This window comes from Gossypium arboreum, chromosome 2, assembly GCF_025698485.1.
Source record: "Gossypium arboreum isolate Shixiya-1 chromosome 2, ASM2569848v2, whole genome shotgun sequence".
Lineage (NCBI taxonomy): Eukaryota > Viridiplantae > Streptophyta > Magnoliopsida > Malvales > Malvaceae > Gossypium > Gossypium arboreum.
This window is the reverse complement of record NC_069071.1, coordinates 6,861,315-6,881,389: the sequence shown is the minus strand read 5'-3', so window position 1 is coordinate 6,881,389 and position 20,075 is coordinate 6,861,315. Positions and strand designations below refer to the sequence as shown.

The 20,075-nt window shown below is 32.2% G+C and overlaps 1 protein-coding gene and 1 non-coding gene across 2 annotated transcripts; one reads left to right on the top strand and one right to left on the bottom strand.

Moving 5' to 3' along the window:
• Positions 1-1,296: 1,296 nt before the first annotated feature.
• LOC128289844 (small nucleolar RNA R71) lies at positions 1,297-1,403 on the bottom strand. The gene has a single exon (XR_008279487.1). It is a non-coding gene; the product is annotated as a small nucleolar RNA R71 (small nucleolar RNA).
• Positions 1,404-7,693: 6,290 nt separating this feature from the next.
• LOC108466685 (mitochondrial uncoupling protein 5) lies at positions 7,694-9,210 on the top strand. The gene has a single exon (XM_017767060.2). It carries the CDS (start codon positions 8,043-8,045, stop codon positions 9,009-9,011), a length of 969 nt encoding a protein of 322 aa, XP_017622549.1. The 5' UTR covers positions 7,694-8,042; the 3' UTR covers positions 9,012-9,210.
• The last annotated feature ends 10,865 nt before the right edge of the window (positions 9,211-20,075 follow it).

Genomic DNA, 20,075 nt, shown 5'->3' with positions numbered 1-20,075 from the left:
TGACGATCTTCGATCCGAGTTAGCTTGGCGACACTATAAAACATGAAAAATAAACAAAGTAAGCTATATAGCTTAGTAAGCTCGTATGCAAGAAATAAGCAACCTTACCATGCTTATAACATTCGAATAATATAACATAATTAAATGTAAATTTACCATAGTATCATAATTCATTCCATCACAAAACTTACCTCATTTTAATCATTTCAAGCATTTAATAAACATGAGCTTTACGTACATACTTGAACCATCTCGAAATGAGCTTACACATATTCTCATCTTTGAAATACCTATGAACCACTTGGAATAATAATGTCGGATACTCGGGATTTTTGCACAATAAGTGCCACATACGTAGCCAATGCTACCTCAATCTCATATCACATAATTGTTCGCTCTCGAGCTATTGATGGGCCTGCTTACATAAGCTGTCAGTCAAGACGTAGCTATGATGTGCTGCTCACACAACCCGTGAAGTAACCACAACATATGCCAGTATACTCAGCCACCGTTAAATTTTTGTCTAGATTAAAACCATGCACATTTAAACATAAAGTCCCTAATATGAGCCTACGAGGCCCTAAACATGCTGTGGATATGATTCGGGACTAAATCGAGAACTTTAGAAATTTTCACCAAACTTAGAAAATTTTTGCTATGAACAGGGGTCACAAGCTCGTATGGCTTGGGACACGCCCATGTGGGTAGGCCGTGTTGTCGCACATGTCTATGTCCCTAACTTGTGTAACTCTCTGTTTTGCAATACATGAACAAATTGATGTCACACAGCCAAGTCACACGCCCATGTGCTAGGCTGTGTGGATAATTAAATTTTCACAAAATAGGTGCAGATTTCACACGCCAAGGACACATGCTCGTGCCTGAGACCGTGTCATCCACACGGATGAGACACACACTCGTGTCTTTGTCTGTGTGCTCAATTCTGAGCATTCTGTTTCTCAAAATTAAGTTGCAGGGGATACACGACCAGAACACATGCCCACGAGGTAGATCGCATGTCACACACAGTCTAGACACTATTTCGGCGTTGGATACGGGTAAGGAATGTTACAAAATTAACCTCCTAAATTAAATTAAAAATTACTCGAAACCTTATAAATTCCTAGTTTAAAAATTGAAACCCGAAAAATATACCCATAACTATTAGACCTGATTTAGGGATATTACAACAAGATAAAATAGTGGTTGAATTCATTGCTACGAGGTTCTATCACGACTTGGGATCAGATGATTGAGAAGTTTCTGTTAAAGTACTTCCCACCGGTTAAAATAGCTAAGTTGAAGAACGACATCTCTTCTTTTGCTCAAATCGATTTGGAGACATTATATGATACATGAGAGAGATTTAAGGATCTTTTGAGAAGGTGTCCTCATCATGGATTACCTTTGTGGTTGCAAGTTCAAACCTTCTATAATGGTTTGAATCTCTTGACTAGGCAACTAATTGATGCAGCAGCTGGTGGAACACTGAATAATAAAACAACCGAGGTAGCCTAAAAGTTTATTGAGGAGATGGAACTGAATAACTATAGTGACAAGTCATGAGAAAGAAACCGATTAAAGCAGCCGATGTTTTTAATATTGATATAATTTCTATTTTAGCAAATTAGGTTAAAGTTATTGGTAAGAAAATTGATGGTTTCAATTTTTCTAAGAAGGTGAATCCGGTAGGGCAATATGATGCGAATGGATAGGGGATGATCAATCTAGAATGTTTACCTTTCAGTCCTAACATAAAGCATAAGCAAATCAACTTTATGGGTAACAATTCTAGACCTCAAAATAACTCATATAGCAATAACTATAATGCAGGTTGAACGAACCATCCAATTTTTTCTTAGGGTGCTTAAGGGAATCAAAGGTCACAACCCCGTCCGGGTTTTCAATAGCCTTATCAGCTAAAGAAGAAACCGAACCTTGAGGAGATGTTTCCAAATTTTTTTGGTGTCGAAAACTCAATTTCAAACTTGAAAATCAAATTGGATAGCTTACCAAACTTGTTTCAGAAATATCACAATGTAGCTTACCTAGCAACATTGAAACTAACCCAAATGAGCAAATCCACACAATCACTGTTAGAAACGTGAAAAGGGTTAGTTGGGCTTGAAAAGAAGTCAAAGCCAAAAACTGTTGTGAAAGGTGATGAGGTTGAGGAATGTAAGAAAGAGCATAAACCAGTAATTAGAGAATACAAACAACAAATCCCTTATCCAACAGCATTGAAGAGAGATCACACAAAAGAACAATATGGTAAATTTCTTGAACTCTTAAGAAATTGCATATTAACTTGCTGTTTGTTTAAGCCCTTTCACAAATGCCAAAGTATGTAAAATTCTTAAATGTGCTGTTAACAAATAAAAGGAAGTTAGATGACTTGTCGACTATGGAGCTCAATGCAGTTTACTCGAAAATTCTCCAAAACAAGCTACCCAACAAACTTAAAGATCCAGGGAGTTTTACTATTCCTTGTCTCATTGGCAGTTTAAATGTTGAAAAGCTATGGCTGATCTGAGGGCTAGTATAAATGTCATGCCTTATAAGATGTTCAAACAACTTGGTCTTGGGGAACCCAAATCCATTAAGATGAGTATTCAATTAGCAAATAGATCAAATAGATATCCTAGGGGTATTATTGAGGATGTACTTATGAAAGTCAATAAATTTATATTCCCTGTTGATTTTGTTGTATTGCACATGAATGAGGATATTGAGGTACCTATGATATTAGGTCGACCTTTTTTAGCCTCTGCTAGAACTGTTATTGATGTGGGTACTGGTGAACTTGTGCTTCATGTAGGTGATGAAAAGATTACTCTTCAAGCATGTGATTTTGTGAGTCCCTAGTGAGCGAGATGACTCTAATTTTTCTGTTAATGTTAATAATCACGTGGCTCAAAATTATTTGTAGGAAATCCCTCATGAAAACATGTTGGAGTATTATTTAGAGTCTAAGCTCGACTTAGGAGGCAACCCGAGTGTTTTTGTATTATTTATTTATTTTACTTTCTTGAAAAAAAATTCAAAAAAATTACATTCATTTTTATTTTTATTACTTAAAAAATTTAAAAAAAGGGGGTCGACATAGCCGTGTAGGGCACACGGCCTAGACACATTGGCGTGTCCTAGGCCGTGTAGATACTGGAGCTAATTTTTCCAATTTTATTTCGACATACACGGCCTAGTTATGTGGATACATGGTTTGGAGACATTGTCGTGTGTGACACACGGCCTAACACACAGGCTTGTGGTAGACCGTGTGACCTACACGGCCTCTCACACGAATGTGGGAGTAGTGAAGGATCATCACACTCATCCTGACACAGGGCCATGTGTGTTACATGGTTTGTACAAACGGGCGTGTCCTAGGCCTTGTGAAACTTGGGCAATTTTTTTTAAATGGACACACAGCCTGGAAGCGTACACACGGGCGCGCGACACAGCAGTATTGTCCAACACGAGCCTTTACATGATCGTGTCTTTGTTTTCACCCTAGGGTTTTCACATTTCCTTTTCATTTTTTTTACCTAGCCACCACTCCTCCTTTCTTTTCCTACCCCCACCATTGTTCATCCCTTTCCCAAAACCCTAGCCCCCGTTCTGCAACTCCCCTCGTCGGTTTGACCATCATGCAACTACAAACCTCCCCCTTTCTCCTTCATTCAACCATCGTTTCTTTTCCATCGATCTACCCACGCCAACAACTCTCTGCCTTTCCCTGATCCCCCTTCTCTCTTTTTTTCTTTCGACTTGACCGTTGTTCCCATCACACCACCATTCGCCGTCTCTCTTCTCCCCTGATCTCCTCTTTCCTTTACCACCCAACCTCTTTTAATCCCACTTCCTCCTTTCAGTTTCCCTTCCTCTATGAACATGCCATCCACATTCCTAACTGACCCCACGCAACCCCGCCAATCACAACCCCATCCTTGAGACCTAAAAAATGGACTTGGAAAAATTTAATGCCCATTTTTCTATATGGGTCAAGCCTTGGGCAAGTTTTTTGGCTCGAGCCCGACTCGAATATATTATATTATAAAAACAATTATTTTAAATATATATGTTAAATAATAATTATATATATTTATATTACATCACTAACCCAATAACAATTAAACCCATTACCCAAGACCAAAAAAAAATAAAAAAATTACCCAACTAGATAAGCCAACCCAAAATATAAAATTTTAAATATCATATTTAATACAATAAAATATTTTATTTTATTTATTTATTTGTTTTTTTCATATAATAAAATATTTAGTATATTTATGGCGGTGTTTTTTAATATTAATATTTTTAATGTGTTAGAAAACTTTTATTTTAGTCTTTTTAGTGCATTTAATGTTTTAAATTTTCAAATATAAAAATAATCTAATAAAATCAAATATAAAGCGGGTTGGGTCAGACTTAGATTTATCTTTCTTAAATTGAACTTGATTTAGACAAAAAAAAGTAAGCTTATTTTAACTTAAAGAATTGATCTAAATAGATTGGATTGGCCCAACCTCGGTTCCACCATGATCACATAGTCCTTACATTTCAATTTTAAATGAAACTTCTTGTTTGGTCCTCAGACCCATCTATACCTAGTAGACTCGTGGTAGGCTTGAGCCTACATTAAATAAATAAATAAAGGTCTAATTTTTTTCCCAACCTCTATACTCATGTCTTTGGCTGTGTGGTTCTAAAGCATAAATAGTGAGTTACATGGCCTAGCCACACGCCCATGTCCTTACCCATGTGGCTCACACAGCCTGGGCAGACATCCTTGTCCTTACCCGTGAGGCTCACACGGCCTGGTCACACGTTTATGTCCTTGCTCATGTGGCTCACATGGCCTGGGCACACGCCCATGCCCTGGCCGCGTGGCGTCGATAGTCTCTTTTTTTACGACTGAAAATGTAGAAAAAGAGGGGTTTCAATGCCCTCCTAATACGGACTTGATGCAGGAGTAAAAAAGATGATTTCTCATCCTTAAACAACAAGCAATTGTCTAACAAACAGTTAAGTCACAGTCAAATCGCTAAAAACTAACATTCTAAAATCGAAGTTACATCGAAGAACTTTCGACGCCAGAACTTAAATCAAACTTACCAGCCAGCGAATTGAACTAAAAGGAGAAGTCATATCCCGTACAGAATCAAGGTAATGTAACATAGCAAAAAGAAATGAACTTGAAATGGTGAAATCGAAACAGTGAAGAAAGAAGCCAAAAGTAACGTTAGAAAATAAAATAAAATAACAAAATGTAAACCATGAACAGCAAATGAAGGTTTTGTTTGGGGGAAATTTTAACTAAAATAAACTACCCCACAAGGCAGTTAAATAAAAATATCTCCATAACTTTTACTGAGACTTGAACACAAGACCAAAAGGTAAGTTGAGGTCTTACCACTTAACCAATAGGCTCATTTTTTATATAAATTACACACAATTAACTTATAAACCACACATTCCGGGGTAAGGGTTTAAGCAAAATAACAAAGTTTCCAAAAATATGATTCGAACCCAAAACCTCACTCACATAAGCAGAATACTTAACTACTGAACCATATTAATTTACTTAACAAAAATTTCCAAAGTCTAAGCTCAAAATTGAGGGATGAGCACTCTTGATTTCAAAACTCAATTTCTTCTAACCCAATTTTTAGGGTGTTACAAAATCCATTGTCACATTCCATTAACATCTATTTCAAATTGGTTTACTAATCATTTTAGTCCCTTAGATAATTGTTATCTAGATTCTCAAGCCTTTTCTTAATTAAAACTCTATATAGTGATTGGACTTTTATAATTTAGTCCCTGAGCCTTAATTAAGCACTTTTTCGACTAAATTGCTTAACCGAGTTTCAATATATTTTTATAACAACTCCGTCGATATATGGAAATAAGGTCTCAAAACCTCATTTTCCGACACCACTGGAAACTGGGTTGTTACAAAATTAGTCCCTGTACATTAGATCAAAAAGCAAATTGATCCTTTTTGTTAAAATTTTCATCAATTTCTACTGTTAAATACTAGTGTAGTTGATGGAATAACCAATTATTACATTTGGCATGCCACGTATGCCTTATTCCTATTTATAGGGACTAGTTTTTAACAATAGGAATAGATGAAAATTTTAATAGAATGATCAATTTACTATTTGATATGATGAATTGGGACTAATTGCCCATTTTTTAAGTAGAGGAGCAAAATGCAATCTGACTCCTACTACAAAGGTCTCCATTGTACTTTTACCAACATTAATATAGTAAATATAAATCAACAATACCAGAAAAATATTTACAAGGCATATACGTGTGTATATATATAAAACCAAAAATGAAAACGGTCCATACTAGACCTGCTAATGGGTCGAGCCACCCACCTAGGTCCAAAATCTCGCCTGAAAAAGGAGAGGGTTTGGACAAAATATGAGACCTGAAAAATGGAGTTAGTAAAATTTAAGACTCGGCTTTTATATGGGTTGGGCCTTGAGCAAGATTTTTGGCCCGAGCTTGGCCGAATATTATATTTTAAAAACAATTATATTAATTATATATGTTAAATAATAATTATATTTATATTTATATTAAATCACTAACCCAATAACAATTAAACCTTGTACCCAAAAAAAATTACCCAACGAAATAACCCAACCCAAAATATAAAATTTTAAATATTATATTTAATACAATAAAACATCTATTTTATTTATTTTTTAATATAATAAAATATTTAATATATTTATAGTAGTGGTTTTTAATATTAATATTTTTAATGTGTTAGAAAATTTTTATTTTAGTCTTTTTAGTGCATTTAGTATATTATATTTTCAAATAAAAATTAATCTAAAAAATTAAATATAAACGGATTGGATCGGACTTAAATATACCCTTCTTAAATTAAATCGAACTTAGTTTAAAAAAAAAAAGTAAACTTATTTTAAAATTAAATTAGACCCAAACTTAAAAATTTATCTAAATACATTAGATTGGCTCAACCTTAACCCAGATCGTCTCCACCATGATCACATAGTCCATACATTTCAATTTTAAACGAAACTTCTTGTTTTGTCCTCAGACCCACCTGTACCTAGTAGACACATGGCAGGCTTGAGCCTACGTTAAATAAAGAAAGAAAGGTCTAATTTTTTCTAATCCCTATACTTATTTTATACTTAAAATTTAATCTATTTATTTTAATTTCAAGAGATTAAAATCTCTCTACTATTTTGATTTAATAACTAAAGTTCAATGGATACGAATGTGATAGAATTTTAAATTTTTTTATTATGTGACATTTTACAATAAAAAATTTACGGAGGTTGTCAATTTAAAATTTCTTAAAAAGTTATGTAAGAAAAAATACCAACTTCCCTCTTTTCTCTAAAAATATTATTAAAAAAGTTTATAATCTATGATTTAGAGTTAGAAACCTTATAACTCCATATTCAAAACTCGAAACCTTATAGCTCTACATTGAACATTTTATTTGTTTATTTTGTTTTCCACTTATGTAATTATTGGTCACATAAATAATTTTTTAAATTTAAAAATATTAAAAATAATAAATATTCCAATTTAATAAAATTATTTTGACAGTCTAAATTCACTGGATTTTAATTATTGAACTATATACAAAGGATGGAAAGCAAAATTAAAGAAAAAAAAAACCACTATTGATTAAGCGATGAAGAATTGGCATTAGGTGAATCCCCCACGCGACCAAGCTCGTGCGCTGCTATAAAGACTCATTCCCTCGTATGGCAAATAAATCATCCATACATTTGCTTTGCTATATTTACCAAAAAAAGAAGCTTGTAAATCTCCCCAGCATATGTCTCAAAGGCCTACCGTTCCTCACTCTTGTTCATTAGCTTTTGATCTTCATTCCCATTTCCTGGTTTCTAGTGATATGAACCCTAATTCCATTTGGAGTCTTTAGTTATATTTCAGTCCTTATTTTTTTTCTTGATCAATTTTGTTCATTCTTTGAAAGTTTTTAGATTTTTGTTCTTGAGAGAATTAGAAAAAAAATGGGAGGAGTCAAAGGTTTCATTGAAGGAGGCATTGCATCAATTGTTGCCGGTTGTTCAACACACCCACTGGATTTAATCAAAGTTCGAATGCAGCTTCAAGGTGAAGCCCAGGGCCCTAACGCGGCTGCTCAAAATCTCCGCCCTTCTTTAGCTTTTCAGACCAACAGCACCCCCTCCTCTACTGTACACCTCAGACAAGCCACGGCGGCGCGTATTGGACCTGTGGCTACTGGGATTCGGATCTTTAAAACCGAAGGCTTCAGAGCTCTTTTCTCAGGTGTTTCCGCTACCGTACTCCGCCAGACCCTTTATTCCACCACCCGGATGGGAATCTATGACATCCTGAAGCATAAATGGACCGATAAGGAAACGAATACCATGCCTCTCGCCAGCAAAATCCTCGCTGGGTTAATAGCCGGGGGTATCGGCGCTGCCGTCGGGAACCCAGCCGATGTTGCAATGGTTCGTATGCAAGCTGACGGACGCCTCCCTTTATCTCAACGCCGTAACTACACCAGCGTCGTTGACGCCCTCGCTCGCATGACCAAACAAGAAGGCGTTACTTCCTTGTGGCGTGGCTCATCGATGACGGTGAACCGAGCCATGCTGGTGACGGCGTCGCAGTTGGCTTCCTACGATCAAATCAAGGAAACGATTTTGGCAAAAGGGTGGATGAAAGATGGGATCTGTACACACGTGGTGGCGAGTTTCTCGGCTGGATTTGTGGCGGCGGTGGTATCGAATCCCGTTGACGTAATCAAGACAAGGGTAATGAACATGAAGGTGGTGCTTGGGCAAAGGCCACCTTATACCGGAGCTCTGGATTGTGCTATGAAAACAGTGAAGGCGGAAGGGCCGATGGCTTTGTATAAAGGGTTTATACCTACCATCTCCAGACAAGGGCCGTTCACGGTGGTGCTCTTCGTTACGTTGGAACAGGTACGAAAGTTGCTTAAGAATTTCTAAACTATTTTACGACGACAATGTTTTAAGTTTCAGTTTTTTATAAACGTCATAGGAATGAAAATAATAAAGTTTTCCATGGAATCTGGAAGCAAGAGTTTGTGTCTTCGCTTCTGATTGTAAGAAAATTTTGATATCTGCAATTTTCATCATCATATATTATTTTCTCTATTATATATCACCAAATAATTCCAATGCACCACTCAATACTTTCAATTTATTCTATTTGTGTATGTTGATATTTATTCCAATTTAAGTTTGGAGGAAATAAGGAAGGGTTTACAGACGTACGTACAGCTTGGTTATGTGTGTAAATTAAATCCATGGCGATTGCTGCTGATTAGTCATTACGCAGCGGAAGACGTGAATGAATGGAACTATTTGTTTTTAACCAACAAAACATCTTTATCATAACACTTTCACTTTTAATCTATATCTCATTCCTTCTTTGTTTGTAATAGGATTGTTTTGAGTTTATATTTTATTATGTGTTATTTATTTGGAAAGTCCTTAAATTAAAAAGAAAATAATTTTTAGAGTATTTAAATTTTAAAATGTATAAAAATGTCTTCAAACTTTTCAAAAATTTTAAAAAAGTAATTAAGTTTCTGCTTTTTTTTTTTTTCACTTAATTGGTTACTTGAACTGTCAAAATAAATCAAAAAGACCTTATGACTTTTAACTTTAGCAGTTGACCGTTAAAGTAACTGTCCCTAATTTTTTCAATTAAAGTCATCCCACGTCACAACCACGGTGTGATATGTAGTAAAAAATTATAAACTATAAAAATCAATAAAATATATAAAAATTATTAAATTTTAATAAAAATAAAATTTATTAAAAATTAGAAAAAATATAAAAATTGTAAAATTTTGTAAAAATCATTAGAAAATTATAAAATGCATCCAATAGCTCCTTTAATTGTTAACTTTAACGAACTGTTGACCGTTAAAGTTAACTTTAACGAACTGTTGACCGTTAAAGTTAACGACCCCAAATTTTTTTAGTTAAAGTCACCACGTGTCGCAATACAACGTGAAATGTGGCGAAAAATGATAAAAATAAAATCAATAAAATTTATAGAAAAATTATAAAATATTTCTTACGATAATTTTTATAATTTTTTTTTACAAATTTTATATTTCTTTACATTTTTATAATTTTATTACGACTTCATAAATTTTATAATTTTTCTATATTTCTATATATTTTATATTTTTTACGATTTTTATAAATTCATTTCTAATTAATAAATTATAAAAATTATATTTTTATTAAAATTTAATAATTTATAACATTTATTTATTTTTATTTTTATCTTTTTTTGCCACATGTCATCTTGTGGTTGTGACACGTGGTAGCTTCAACTAGAAAAAATTAAGAGCAATTAACTTTAATAGTCAACTGTTAAAGTTAATGCCTAAAGGGCCTTTTTTATGCATTTTTGTAGTTTAAGTATCCAATTGGGTGAAAAAGAAAAGGGGCTTAAATTATTATTTTTTAAATTTGAGGGTCTTTTTGATGCATTTTGAAAGTTTAAGTACCCAATTTGAGTAAAAAAAAGAGTAAGGACTTAATTACCTTTTTTTTTAAGTTTTGAGGGTTTTTTGATGCAATTTGAAAATTTAATTACCTAATTTAGTGAAAAAAATGCAAGAACTTAATTAATTTTTTTATAGAAGTTTGAGGATTTTTACACTTTTAAACTTATTTATTACAAATATAAAAATCTAACTTGGATAAAATAAACTTCAATATAAGAATAATTGTGAATTTAAAACTTAATTTAGATAAAATAAAATTTTAAACCAAAATATAAAAATAATTGTTAAATTTAATACGTAGCTTGAAAAATAATTCAAACCGAGTTATAAAAAAATATCTAAAACATTCTCTTTTGATTTGGAGTATAATTTCACCAGGAACTTGGAGGGAAAAGAAAAAGGCCAAATGTCAAAGTCACACAGGCTCTCGAAAAACTCCACAATTATTCCAAATACCGACACAACAAAACAAAAGCTCAGAAAAGATTCTAGGTTTTTCTAGGATACAAGGTTTCGAATTGAGGCTCGTGACTGAGCATTGTCTGCACATGAACCTGTCCTTCTAGTTTTTCTACGATTCAGTGCCAAACTCACTAATTTAGTTATTAAGGGTCAAAATACATTTAAGGCTTTTTCAGGTGAGTTAAAAGATAATATACACGTGATGATTGTTCATTCTTATTTTTTAATTACGAGGTTGGGAGATTTAAGTCTGTTTATAAAACTGAAATATATTTAATGGTAAGCTGTTTATTTTTTCTTAAGAATATTTACTTTAATTTCAATAAAAAACAAAACATAAATATCATAAATTTTTAAAATGATTATAAACAAAATTTGATAATTTAAATAATGGGACTAACAATATTATCTCCTCTTATAATATGCTTATTTTATTACAATTTTCTTGCGTATTACGTATTTTTCTCTTTGAATTTCCCAGTCACATATTAACCTACCTTTTTGTCCTATGGATATAATGTGTTTAGTGCCATATGATTTTTGTAATCTGTTTTAGGCAGTATGACTACATATTGATTATGACATGAGGTTTTAGAATTTCTTCTCTTGAGCTCTCCCCATTTCTTAAATTAAAATTATATTTATGCTAACATTAAAAGGTTTTAATGAAATGATATTACTAATTAATCAAACATCAGCTCAATTAGTACAAACAATTATATAAATTCAAAGCTATTTAAGTATTTTTATATTAAAAACACTATCCACTAATCAGATTTTATTTTTAACAATTTTTTTTTGTATGCAATTATCTAGCATATTATTATAATATTTTGAATGAGTTTAAGGTTATGAATCAAATACATTAACTCAATTAAACATATTAAAAACCAATTATAAAATATAATTAAGAGTATTTGTTTAATTTAATTTAATAAATAACTATCATATGTTGATTTGATATTTATATTGGATTAAAATGGAAATTCAAGAAATGATGCTTTTAATCAAGAACTGTTTATCTCTAAACTCCTGTTATATATAGTTTACATTTCAATTCATAATAATATTAAACATTTAAAGATTCTTATATATCATTCTTTTCAAACACGTTTCACTACAAAATAGAATGATGTACTCAGATTCGAATCTCTTTTTATCTTAATAAAATAGTTTCAACTTTCGTGTTATAAAAAATAGGAACTTGGATGGTGTAGAAGAATATATAATTGAAGGATTAGAATGGTTACGTTAGGTGGCCTGTATTGTTTAGTGGAATTTGGCGTATGCGAACCGACCATTTCGATGCATAGTGTGGGCGTGCAGTTTATGTTATCCCCTATAAGATGAGATGGAAAAACACATACCAACAAAGTTTGAGAAAGAAAGTGGTGAGCTAAAGGTAAAAAAACAAAACCATATGATTCACCAATACATATGTGTTAGATTAAATGGGAAGATTTGCTATAAAAAAAAAGAACAAACAAAAGAAACTCACTCAATAACACTTTATGAATTGCATATAAAAGACTCAATGAAAAACAAGAACTCAAGACACTTTTTATTCACTAATTTATATCCTTTATATAAGCTGAAACTACAACAACTTTAAAATAGGATAACTCAGAAGCAAAATTAGAATCAAATATTAAACCATGATTTTAGCTAACCATTTAACAACTTTATTGAAACTAATTTGAAGATCTCATCTGCTAATATGCCCAAGATTTTAGGCCACTAATTGAGTTGGTGGTGAACTTTAACACTCCCCCTCAACGCCAACTCCAAACCTTTTCACAATCCCAAGTTGTGAGCAAAACTTTTCCAACTTAGTTGTACTCGAGCCTTTCGTGAACAAGTCTGCAACCTGGTTATCAATCTTGACATAGGACAACTCAATTTCTCCTTGTAACACCTTCTCCCTAACAAAATGGTAGTGCACCTCCACATGTTTGGTCCTTGCATGAAACACAGGATTTTCTGCTAAACGGATAGCTAACTGATTGTCACAATAGAGGGGTATTGCATAATCAAATTTTTGGTGCAAATCTTCCACAAGTTGCACTAACCATGTACTTTCTTGGGCTACCATAGCTACTGCTCTATATTTTGCCTCTGTTGTCGATAAGGACACAGTTGGCTATCTTTTACTACACCAATAAATTGTTCCTGAACCAAACTTGAATACATAGCCAGTGGTTGATCGACGTGTATCGTGATCCCCTGCATAGTCAGCATCATAATAACCAACTATTTGCAAACCTCACCTTTCTTATATAGAAGACCATAATCAAGAATAGCCTTTGCATATCTTAGAACTCGTTGAACTGCTTCCAAGTGTCGTTTCTTGGGGTTCTGCATATATCAACTTGCTACCCCAACAATATAAGAAATATCAGGTCGAATCAAAGTTAGGTAAATGAGACTACCTACAAGTTGCTATTACATCAACCTATCTTCCAAGTCTTTTCCTTCATGAGTACAAAACTTGGTGTTTGGTTCCACTGATATAGTGAGGGTCTCGCAATTGAGCATTCCAAATTTTTGCAACAAATCTTTTGCATATTTTTCTTGACAAAGAAACATGCCTTCTTTTGTATGATTAATTTCTAGCCCCAAGAAGTGTCTAAGTTGGCCAAGTTCCTTCATTTGAAAGCAGACTGACAAGTTTTGTCGAACTTGGAGGATTGCTTTACTATCATCTCCAGTTATTATCAAATCGCGCACATACACCAACACTTTTGCCAACTTCTCTTCACTAACTTTGACAGACAGACTAGAATCTGCATGAGCCATAACATAACCAGCTTGAGTTAAAAATTCAACAATCTTACTGTACCGTGCTCTCGATGATTGCTTTAACCCATATAACGCATTCTTTAACTTGCAAACATAACTAGGATGACTTTCACTCTCAAATCCAATAGGCTGATTCATGTAAATTTCACGATCTAGCTCTCTTATAAAAAAGCTCTCTTCACATCCATTTGCCACAGCTTCTAATCTTTGTTAGCAGTAAGAGCCAAAAGAACTCAAGCAGTAACAATCTTTGCCACCGGACAAAACGTCTCTTCATAGTCCAATCCATATTGTTGTGAAAATCCCCTTGCAACTAATCGAGCCTTGTACCTCTCAACTGATCTATCAGGACAATACTTTATTTTATAAACCCATTTACAAGATATGGGTTTCACATCTGGTGGACATGGCACAAGCTCCTAAGTCTGGTTTTGTTCCAATGCAGCAATGTCTTCCTCCATTGCTTTTACCCACTTAGAATCTTGAGACGCTTCTTTAAAAGTTGTTGGCTCGACCAAAGGTTTTTCCTCCGCTACAGCTACATTAGCATACTTTGGATTTTGCCTACGAAATCTGGTTGATCTTTTAAGTTGTGGCTGCGAAGTTTCTTCACCCTCTGGATTGATTTCGGCCTCCTGCCTCTGATGAACACCATTTCACCAAGGATTTCTTGTTGTCTCAACAACTTCATTATCTCCAATTTCTTCATTACCTACAGAACTTGGTTGTATCTTAAGAAACTAGTCCTCTATTTTCCCTTGGGGTTGATCTTCTTTTACTTCAAAATCTGGCAACTTCACTTGTTGTGGAGTCCTCCAAGAAGAAGTTTCATCAAACACTACATTGCGTGATGTGTAGCATTTGTCAGTCACAGGGTCACAACACTTCCATCCTTTCCTTTGGTTATCATATCCAACGAAGATACACCGAATTGCTTTTTTGTCGAACTTACTCCTTAAATGACCTGGAACAAATACATAGCAAATACACCCAAAAACTCAAAAATGACCAACAGCAAGTTTAGTATCCCATAGTACCTCAAAGGGTGAGATGAAACCAAGCTTTGGTGTTAGGAGTTTATTAATGACATGAGCAGTGGTTTTTATACATTCTGCCAAAAATTTTCCAGGCATATTTTTTGCATGAAGCATAATCCAGCACGTCTCAGCAAGATGTCGATTCTTCCTCTCGGCAACTCCATTTTTGTAACGACCCATATTTCATGGGCACCGAAAAAGTGAATTTAGAGCCTCCGTCTTAGGAAAACGAGTCCGTAAATATTTATTAAAAAATATTTACGAAGTTAGTTATGGGTTGAATTAGATTTTGATTAGGTGAAATTAGTTTAATTAGAAGTAATTAGTAGAAAGGATTAAATTGAATAGAGCGTAAAAGATTAATTTTAAAATAGAGAAAAATGACAAGAGACTAAATTAGTAATGTAATACCCTGAAAATTTTTACAGTAAGATATTATCCTTGATATAGTAAAATAAGGAAATAAAGTGACAAAAGGAAATTTTGAGTTATGTCAATATTGAGAAGTATATTATGATATATTAATTCAAGAAAGGACTAAATTGTAAAAGTGAGAAAAATTTTGTTGCACAAGAGTAAATACTCAAAATTTGAGGGGTTAAAGTGTAAATATGAAAAAGTTGAAGGACCAATAGTGTAAATATTTTAAGAGTGGAATGATCTAGAAACTAAGGAAAATGGATGAATTAGGACCAAATTGAATAGGTGAAAAACTATGAGGGACTAAATTACAATTTAGCCAAATTAAATGATGACTCAAGGATGGAATTTTAAAAGATAATAAAGGGCAAAATGGTCAATTAGAAGAGAGAAAAATCTAGAAAGTAATGATATGTTGATGATAATTTATGATTATTTAATTAGATATATATTATTTTAATGAGATATTTTATTATTTTATTATTATTTCATTATTATTTTATTATTAATTATTTAGTATAAAAGGAAGGAAAGATGAAGAATTATCATCATTTTTCCATGCATGCAACCAACGTTAGAAGAGAAGGAAAAGAAAGAAATTTTCTTTTCTTTACAATTTGGTCCTTCCACCAAAAATTCACCATTTTCACCTAGAAATCAAAAGAATTTCCATAGCTACTAAGAGAGAAAAATGTTAAGGAGACCATGGGGAGTTAGAATATCAAGTTGTATTCAAGAAATAGAAGCTGGAGGAGAGAGAAAATCAAGTTAAAGATTAGTATCAATAGAACAAGGTAAGTATATCAAGATTTCAATATGTTTTTAAGTTTGTTATTATTGACAAAGCATGGAAATAATGTTATAGTAGAGTTTTATTACATAAGGTCCTATGTTCTTGATATGTTAGTGAAGAGAAAATAAGAGAAAGTGATGAGAAATGGTATAGAAAAAGAAAATAAGGGTGTTATAACATGGTAATTAATATCTTGTACTAAAATAGTTTTGGACAGCAGCAGTAGTTTAAATTTTAAAAATCATAAAAATTGTATAAATATAATTATAGAATGAATAAAATATTAAATTAAATCTTATTAAGTCTAGTTTCTTATAGAATAAATTATGTAAGCAATGGAATTGTAAGTCATGAGATATGATGAATTTTGTGAGACAAGGTCAGAATGATTTTAGGTTCCCCTGTTCTGACTTTGTAAAATCATAAAAAATTGGATAAAAATAATTAGGGGCTTAAATTTATATGTTTAGAATTCTGAATGAGTCTATTTTCAATAGAAACAAACAGTAACATCATTCGAATTCTTTACAAAGAGATAATTAATTTTTAGTGAAGAAGGGCCAGAACTATCAGACAGCAGAACAAGGGTAACTTTAAAGAATAAACTGTACTCATTGGCTAAACCAAAAATTCTGAAAATTTTATGGTAAGAATATATATAAGTCTAGTTTCATGAAAAATTAACGGATCTTAATTTTGAGTTCTATAGATCCATATATAAATAATTTAGTGACTATGATGCAGATAGACAGCTTGAATATTCATAAAAGTAAATAATAAAAATTATGGATAATGTTACTTACAAGTGTGTTATCTACATTAAGGATGTGGAATGGAGAGGAGGAGGAGAAAAAATATGTATGAATATTCATCTAGCATGGCTAATTTGTATATTTTAGGCTCAGGGACTAAATTGAATAAAAGTAAAACTTTATGGGCAATTTTGTAAAAAATGTCAGAAATGACCAAATTGCATGAAATGGATTATTTTATTATTTAAATTACAAAATTGATTATTAATTTAGTTCAAGATCGGGGGAAAACATGTTTTAGGGATTAAATTGAAAAGTGTTGAAATTATGGAAAATTTTGATATTTTATAGAATTCATGGACTGTTATCAATACATATTAGAATAATAGTTGGAAATAAGGATTAAATTGCAAGAATTTTATTTTTCTAACCCTAAGGATGAAATCGTCATTAATTAAAAGTTTAGGGGCAAAATGGTAATTTTACCTAGAGCATTAATTAAATGCATTAGAATATGAAATGAATGAAAATGATGATCAAATTTATTTATAAAGATCCAGACGACTCAAATATGAGACTTGATCGTGGAAAAGAAAAGATATCGAATTAATGAAATTATAAACACAAACAAGCAATTAGGTAAGTTCGTGTAACTTGAATTATATTCTTAAATGCCTGAAATGTATGTTATTGATGTGAAAATAATTTGAATGTTCATTGTATGAAAATTGATGAAACATTGATATATTTGATAAAAAAGGGGAAGAAATCCCGGTTGAATGAAAAGAAAATTCGATGGATCTCTGAAAAGGAATTGACGGTAAAAAGGATCTAGCCCGGACGGGTGATCTTATTCTGATATAGTCCTCCCGAAGAATACACGTAAAATGGATTTAGCCCGGACGGGTAATCCGAATTAGGGTCTGAATTTAGCCTGGACTGGTAATTCAGATTCAAGCTCATTAGAGTAATTGTCGTTGCAGGGGATTTGGCCTGGACTGGTAATCCCACTGTAAGGATGAGGTTCACGGGATTGTGCTCTCTGATATGAAATGTGTAAGACCATGGTTGAAAGATACCATGGTAACCTGATATGAAATGTGTAAGACCATGGTTGAAAGATACCATGGCAACGTGATATGAAATGAACAAGACCATGGTTGAAAGATACCATGGCAACATGACAGAAAATAAGTAAGACCATAGTTGAAAGATACTATGGCATCATGTCAAAGATAAATAAGACCATGGATGGGAGACGCTATGACATCTGTTGAACAATTGATATTCAGGTAATATGTATCAGATGACGAATGCTTATATGAAATGGTTGTGTGAAATGTTCACAAGAACTGGTTATATGGAAATATATGTACAAAATAGTTGTATAAAATAATCATGAAGATAGATAAACGAAATAAGTATAAGTACATGGAATATAATTTATGTTAAGATATAAGCTATTACCGGAATAAATATACATAAAATATATGGAAATGATGGAGCATGAAATATTGATATAATGAAATGAATGATATATGCTTATGAAGAAAGCGGTAAGAGCATGATATGTTTCATGACATGTACATATATGATTATCTTTGATATCTTGATACAAGGAAATTATGTAAGTTGAGACTATTATTAAACTCAAGTGCGATATGTCGAGAAAATAGATATATCAATGTTGAATTTATATGAGATATGTGCAAGTATACTAACAATGTTGCTGTCTGATGCTTATACAAGTGCCAAACTGTTGATTGAATGGTAATATATTTATTTATATGATGAATTGAATCTGTAAGTATTTAAAATTTTTTTTAAGTGATCTGCAAATGGTAGTAATGCTCCAAAACCCTGTTCTGGCAGCGGATACGGGTTAGGGGTGTTACAAATAATTAAACCAAATTAGTGACATGTGTAAGATAGAGAATAAATACATGTGTATTTAAATTATTAGTACAAATGTATGTTATATATATATTTACTTATAAATTAAGTAAAAGATATTTACTTATTATTATTATTATTATTATTATTATTATTATTATTATTATTATAATTTACAAATGGTGACAATTGTATGGTGAAAAATTAACACATGGGTACATGTGTGTATAAATACACATGTATTATTTTTATTTGTTATTATATAGATATTTTATAATTAAATATTAATTAAGTAAATAATGTAATAAAATAAAGGATAAAAGAAAAAGAATAGAAATAGTTACAGAGAAGAAACGAAATAGAAAGAAAGAAAGAAGAAAATAAAAGAAAAAGGAGAAATTAGGGTTTTAATGCTTGAAGTTTTAATTGGTAAGTTTAATTAAGCCCTTTTCTTGTGATTTTGATGTTTTTGAAGTCCTAGAGTTGAATACTTTTGAGTTTATGTGGAAATATTGAAAATTAATAGATTTTTGAAAAGGGTTTACGTTGAGAAAATGATGAAATTATAGATTAAATTGATAGAATCATTGATTAGAATTAATTAGAGGACTAAATTGTAAACTAGGCTATAAGTTTTGAGTTTATGGGCTAAATTGAAAGAAGTTTGAAATTATGGTAAAATGATGAAAATTTGATGATTATATTGAAGTTTTGATGGAAATTGAATAAGAAAATGATGTGAATTGTAAAAAGGAAGAAGATGAAAATGGTTAGGACAAATTTGGGATTTAGGTAAAAGTTACATGAAAAGTTATTATTTTATATAAAATATGTGTTATTAATTAATTGTACTTATGCTAATTTTCGTAGCAAACAAGGAAACCGAGACGTCAAATACAAAGGAAAGGAAAAAGTGATCGAGGAATAGCTCGAGAAAGAAATATCGGTTTGTATTATCATAATTCAAGTTATTTCTTATTAAATGTTTAATTTTAATATATGTGTATGGAATTTGAATGTGAGGTAAATATTGATATTTAAGTTGAATGTGAATTAGATTTATTTAATGAATAAATATATGTATGTGAAATTGAATTGTATGATTGAATTGAGTAATGTTGGTATGCATATGAATTTGAATTGAGAAATATGTGAGAAAATGTGGTCAAAGTGCAATTGATGTGAATTGACTGAAATAGAGGAAGTAATCCGATACCCTATTAACTAGTCGGGCTTAGTGGATATAGTTGGCATGCCATAGGATTAGAAAGGTTCAGGGATACTTCGACTTCGAATCGATGAGACACTTGGTGTGTCATTATTGCTTCGGATAGATTTGATGAGGCGTTGGTCGCCACTTTGCTTCG